The sequence below is a fragment of the Sinocyclocheilus grahami genome, unplaced genomic scaffold (genome assembly GCF_001515645.1).
Source record: "Sinocyclocheilus grahami isolate Dianchi unplaced genomic scaffold, SAMN03320097.WGS_v1.1 scaffold382.1, whole genome shotgun sequence".
NCBI lineage: Eukaryota > Metazoa > Chordata > Actinopteri > Cypriniformes > Cyprinidae > Sinocyclocheilus > Sinocyclocheilus grahami.
The window spans coordinates 496,592-503,091 of record NW_015505561.1 but is presented as its reverse complement, the minus strand read 5'-3'; the positions used below and the strand labels follow the sequence as shown (position 1 = coordinate 503,091).

The 6,500-nt window shown below is 36.4% G+C and overlaps 1 protein-coding gene across 1 annotated transcript in view; it reads left to right on the top strand.

The window, feature by feature from the left end:
- Positions 1-3,291: 3,291 nt before the first annotated feature.
- Positions 3,292-6,500, top strand: part of ephb1 (EPH receptor B1) — a 262,922-nt gene continuing 259,713 nt past the window's right edge. Inside the window, exon 1 of the mRNA XM_016231011.1 lies at positions 3,292-3,491. Within this exon, the coding sequence (XP_016086497.1) occupies positions 3,422-3,491 (70 nt within the window). The 5' untranslated portion in view covers positions 3,292-3,421. The remainder of the gene's footprint in view (positions 3,492-6,500) is intronic.

Genomic DNA, 6,500 nt, shown 5'->3' with positions numbered 1-6,500 from the left:
AACAAAAATGTTCAAAAAATCTCTTTTTCAGAGATTTATATATATTTTTTTGTGGATCTGATTTTATTTAGGTATCAGCTTTGTGCTTGTAAATGTATGTGCATTCATTCATGAATTTTTATACAATAACAACATCATATATCTGCCCCAAGGTAAGATAATTTCTTCACTGTCAATTATTTTCTCATCCAATTTTTCCACCTTAGAGAAATATGATGATAAATATTTCAAATAGTAGTATCCTGTTGTTATATGACCTCAGTATGTGCAGATAGTTTGCATGTTGTTAACCAATTTTGTATAAATGTCTGAACTTTTGGCATTTCCTATCAAATATGTCAGAATAGATCTGTTAAAATCATAATTCTGATTCATTTGTCACTCTGTAAAAGGTAGGTCAAGTCAAAGACGTTAGATTGCGAGATACAGCATTCCATAATGTTTGCTCTGCTCCAAACTGCAACCTGAGTCATCAGGGCGTTCCATGCATATGCATGCATGTATGAACATTTGTATACTATATGCCTGTGTACTTTTAACATAGTATGAGCAGTATGCCACAATAAGTAAAAATGTCTAAATCCAAGGGAACAGAGTAAGGGAGAATAGAAACTGTGATGTGCACTGTTTGCAAAAATATAATTATAAAATGTCCCTGACTTCGCAGGGCAATTAGAGTCCAATTTGAATGCAAATGTCTTCCTCCTGCCCTTATGAAGATAATGATGGCTTCAACATGCACACGCAATTCTCAAAACAACTCTGCTGGCACTGGGAAGGGCACATGCACACCCGTTGGCTGCGTGCATCACAAAAACCTCAAGGTGCACGCGTCTCTCTCTCTCTCTCTGTGTGTGTGTGTGTATACCTACTTAACCATATTTTGGGGACAAATTTGTACCCAAAATTGAGCAAAAACCTCCATTTGGGGACGTCCTCATTTGTAAAACTGGTATAAAATAAAGTAAACTAAGTTTTTTTGAAATTGTAAAAATGCAGAAAGTTTTCTGTAAGGGGTAGGGGTGGGTTTAGGTTAAAAAGTGTATAACTATCTGTATACAAAAACAATAGAAGTCTATGTAATGTCCCCATTCCCGCATTGTGTGTGTGGTGCGCAGCTGACAGGTCAGTTGTGTTCTTGTCTCGCTAGTAGTCTTGAAAACTCGGTGCTCGAGAACAGCAGTTCCCCAGCAGTGGCCCACTGCGCACAGCCAGCTCAAACACATTTACATCCTCTGCTTATTAAGCTCCGTGTGCTAATGAAGAGAGCGCCAATTAACGCCGATACATTTCACAATGTTAATTAAGCGGACATGGTTCATATAGAAACCATACACTTGCTTTCAGAAGGAATTCAACATGGGTAAAGGGTAGCTGGTAACTGGTTAGACGACATACATGTCAAGAGTGTGTTAGCTTGGTTGAAGTTTTGGTTGAATGAATGACTCGATGACTCACTCATTCAGTGATTTAGTGCCTGCACAATAACACGCTCAGCAAAATATAGTCTAATTATCATTATCAACAACATTCCAGAAAATATAGAGATTATTTGTCATTATCACACACCCCTACTGAGATCATTTATTTTAATTTTCACCAAAATATTTTAAACTCTCCCCCCCATTTCATGGTCTATTTTTTATTTCTTAATAAAAAGTCAAAAAGTGCCTTCATTTATTCTTTATTAAATAACCTTTTGACTGATATGATCTGGCCATCATATTAATAAAACATCATATTAAAGAAAAAAATATATAGTTGTGACATTTTCTGTTGGGTCCACATTTTTTTTTTAAATATAAAATGTATATTATATTACAAAATTGTTATTAATTAGTGTTTAAACTTTGTTTTAGCATTAATCCAATTTAGGCCTGAAGGAAACACAATGATGGTGTTGTTCACCTACAGTAGTACCTCTGCTTAAGTGTATCAACCGTATGGTCTCTCTGACTTGCTCTCAGTCTCTCTTCTATTTGTCCGGCTTCTTGAACGCCACTTTCACTTTGCAGATTACTTTAATTGTAATTGCTCTCTACCTTTGGGCTTGAGTCTTGCAGGATGATTAAAGACGTTGCGTTGTATGTCAGGTCTACTTCTTCTATTGCTTTCAAAATCCTTTACTACTACAATGTGCCCAGATGATTAGCGAGACAAGGAACTGTTTGATTTATACCTCCTGACAGACCTGTTGCAAGAGAGACCCAGACCATGTCATTTTTATTAAGTTTCATGTCAAACGTTTATTCTAAAACTATCAGTCACCATAAGAGAAAAGACACAAACCAGGGCCAAATCTGTCTTTAGACAAATGCTTTTCTGCACTGAATTATGTTCCAGTGACACAGTCTTTATTCATTCCCTAAATGTAGCCATTAATTATGATATTTTTAATTTAGTTATTTCTAAGCTTGATTACAAAAGCAGCGACATCCAGAGAGTTATCTGTGTAGATTTATTGCAAGTTATTTCAGGAAAACATACAAGGAAACTAAATGTAATATCATTGTAAACTTAATTGTACAGTGTTTATTTTTTTATTTTTTATAAAATGTTTTATTATTATTATTATAATTATTATTATTTAACACTGTCACACATTAACTTTGTTTTATTATTAAATATTATAATTTCATTATATATAACTCATAAATATGAAAGATATAATTTATTGTTTTAATGTTTAATAATAGATTTATAATAATAATAGATTTAAATGTATTCATGTATATTATTATTATTATTATTATTATTAATATTATTCAATATTAAATCAGTATTATACATTACTCTCACAAAAACACTTTTGCTAAAAAAAAAATCACAAAAGAAAATCTAAATTTCATCAACTGTTTCACTTTAGAGTCAAACCATTTCTTGTAGTTTTAAGATATAAATGCAATTTAGAATGACGGCTTTTTGTCATTTCACATGGTGCCACGCTTCATTGCAAAATATTTTTTAAGTTAAAAATAAACATCGTGTTAAAAGCAGCTGAAAGAAGTGATTTGAACTGGTGAAGCTCCGTTTTTGGCCATCCGAGGTCGCTATTTCCCTTCCAACCGAACTCGTATTTTGCCTCACAGAGTAACACTGAAAAGTTTTTGTTTTGAATAACAATGCTTGCTGTAAGGAGAGCCTGTCTGTGATTGGTTGGCGATTTTCGGTGTGCAGACTCTTATTGGTCCATAGGTTTTAAAGGGGGGTCCGTCTCTCCCAAGCTCTCATCTCTGCGCTCCGCGCTCCGCGCTCCGCGTCCGTGGCAGCACCCACTCACTCTTTTACTACTGCCTGCGATGTGACTCCACGCCGCTCGCTCGTTCGCTGGAATATCACCCTGCGTGACAAGTGACGGATTTTACGCGCACGCCACGCAGTCCGGTTTTCCAAAATCAAGAGGACACCGCGGCAGCGGCCAATGCCCTTTACCATGACTGTGGGATTAATAACGATTTTGTGTGCTGTAACGGCCGTTTTCGCACTGGAAGGTAAATATGTGGATGTTTGTCTCTGTGGAATGGTACGCTTCAGGTTTGACAGGTGAATGTCTCGTAGCGGAGATTTGCGTTGGGATTTATTCGCGAGGACTAAATTGAGTATGGAAAAAATCTTTTTGGCATCCAACGGAGTTGGGACAGAGTTTCTGTGGTGGTTTGACAGACGCGGGATGGTCGTGGTGCTGAATGTTGCGGAATGAATGAGGATTTAAGATGGTTGGATTACTTAAACCCTGCTGGATTTGATGATAACTGTGGTTAAGAACATAGTAGCGGGTCATTTTATGATCAACCAGCTAACATGAATCCGTTTAAGCTGGTATGTTGCTTGGCCAAGATAGTCTTCAGGACTGGACCAGCTAAAAACCAGCTAATGATCATCTTGAACTGGCTAATGTTCAATTAGGACAAGAGAAACCAGCCTGGCCACCTTGATTCAAAATAGTCTATACCAGCTAGTAACATCATTTATGTGTGGGTAAAGGATTCTTGGTCATCTTTAAGACAGATGTTCTGTGCTGAATGATCTGAAAGGCTTAGAAGTGTCATTTTTGTGTTTTCTTGACAGTTTAAGTGCTTTCTTAGAGAGAGAAAAAAAGTTATTTTCTGACAATATAGAAACTGACTGGTTTTAGTGTGATTTTGTGCAGTAAAAATACTTTTTTTTTAATGCAGTTTGCTCTTAGATACTTTAAAAAAGCTTGAAACAAATATGTATCATCCACATTCAGGATGGTTTTTATTTGCGTTGTGAAAAATCTATGATTTACTTGCACAAAAGATGTTAGGGAGAATGTTAGAGACTGACATTTTTCTTCCATATAATGAAAGTGAATGGTGACTGTCATTCTGCCTAACGTAGCCTTTTGTGTTCCACTGAAGAAAGTCAAGCAGGTTTGGAATGATATGAGGGTGAATCAATAAAAGCAGAATTTCATTTTAGGTGAACTATCTCTTTAATTGACAAACCCATATAGGACTAAGTAATACCTGCGTCCTGTTCAGGAACGTTTGTGTGAACACAAAACCACCGATGAAGACCACCGGTGTCATATTGTATTCAGGTCACGTCAGTGCATGATTTATTCTGAAAAATCAAGCAGAAACACAGCAAGAATGAGAGAGGGGGAAAAAAATCTCCCTCCTTGTCTGGCATTTGACAGATGGTGGTTGACTGGTTGTTGCGGCCATGCCAGAAATCAGACGTTCAGTTCGACATTCTATGCGTGTGTGTGTGTGTGTGTGTGTGTGTGTGTAGAGACTGGTCTCCAGATCAGTAATGGACACGCAGCCAACATGAAGGGATTGTCTATTTGTTTCCATCTCCACTGCCTGTCCAATTCCATCCATCACACAACCTGTTTGCTTGTCTTTTTGTCTGAAAACACTCATACGGGTATTGAGTAAGTCTGTGTAGTTTTCACACAGTTTTATTTGCAACCCTCTGCTGCTCGCTAACTCCGTTTGCTTAAGCGTGCATGCTTTATTTCATTATAAACCAAAATGCTCTATGATTTAGCACAGACAGTCAGCGCTAAATGATATCTGTCTGCGCAAGCTCTAATGTGTCTGATTTAGATTCCAGCCATACAAAACAGACAAAAGATTTGCTGAAATTAATTTAGGAGAGTTTCCTCCCCCCCCATGTTCAAGTTGAAGTGTGTCTGAAGGCAGCAGATGGAGGGAACAGGGTTAGTGATCCCTTCTTTAGTGGCTAATTGAAAGGCAATTGGCCTTTGTGGTTTGAAGTGTATTTGCTGTGGTAGGTTTGTGTGTATTAGCCTGTCCTTGAGCCTATATCAGGCAGATCATATTGGCTACTAACTGCCAAACCAGCCCGGTGACCACAAACAATGTATCAAAGCCATGTGCACCTCCTGAGAAGGTGACAGAGCAGATGAAAGATGAAGGAGAGAGACGAAAAGCAAAACTGCGTGTGAGGAAGATGAGGGTCTGGGAGACCATCTGGCTTAGTGGAAAGAGGAGTGACTCCGCTTTGACACGTTTCCATGCGTCATTGAGCACAGTTCATCAGCCGTGCCTAATAATCATAAATCTGATGAATTATGAATGCACACATATGTCATTGCGCTTGTGAAACACTACTAATGCATAAATCTGTCTAGGTTAGAAGATGTTAGATGGTTATACAATTGTCAGTCTGTGGTTTAGGGAACGGATGTTTATTACATCTGTTTTTTTGTTAGTTTTTTTTAGCACGGCAAGAGTATTATTAGTATTTCTAATATAATGAATAACTATATAGAATTATATAATATTTGTATAATTTATTAATTTTCGATTATTTTGAATATATAAATAAAAAAAATACTGATACTTCATTTGTTTGGTAACAGTCCAGATGTCTTATTATTCTAATTCACTGATTAAATGTAAGAATTTGACTCTTTGTTTGTTTATTTATTTTTTATTAGGCATGGGCCGGTATGAGATTTTGACGGTATGATAACCTTAAGCAAAAATTTCACGGTATTACGGTATTGTCGTTACAGCTCTAAAATGTGTTATTTTTAAATGACTGGGTAAAAAATTTCCGCTGAACACAATATATTTAGTTTTTGAGCAACATACAAATTATTAGGAACAGTAGAATTTGTTTTTTTTTCTTTTGATTTGTTTCCTAAAAAGAAGAAAAATAAAGACTGACATCTTTATTTAACCTAAATCTGTAATTACAGTTATTTAATTTTAGTCATATAATTCATATACATATCATTTATATAATTTCATATCATTTAGTTATATAATTTCATATACATAATTTGATTTAATAATAACCCAATTTGAAGCAAAAACAGAATGTTCTGACTAGCGTTGTGAAATTATACTACATGCCTGAACGAAGCAAAAGCAAACGGCAGATGCTCTGAATGAGACGCAGATTCACTCTCTGACAGCAGGAGGCGCTCATGGAACAGCAGATATGGCATTTCCTTGGTTACCGCTGTAAACAAAGCAGCACTGCGCTGAAACACTGCT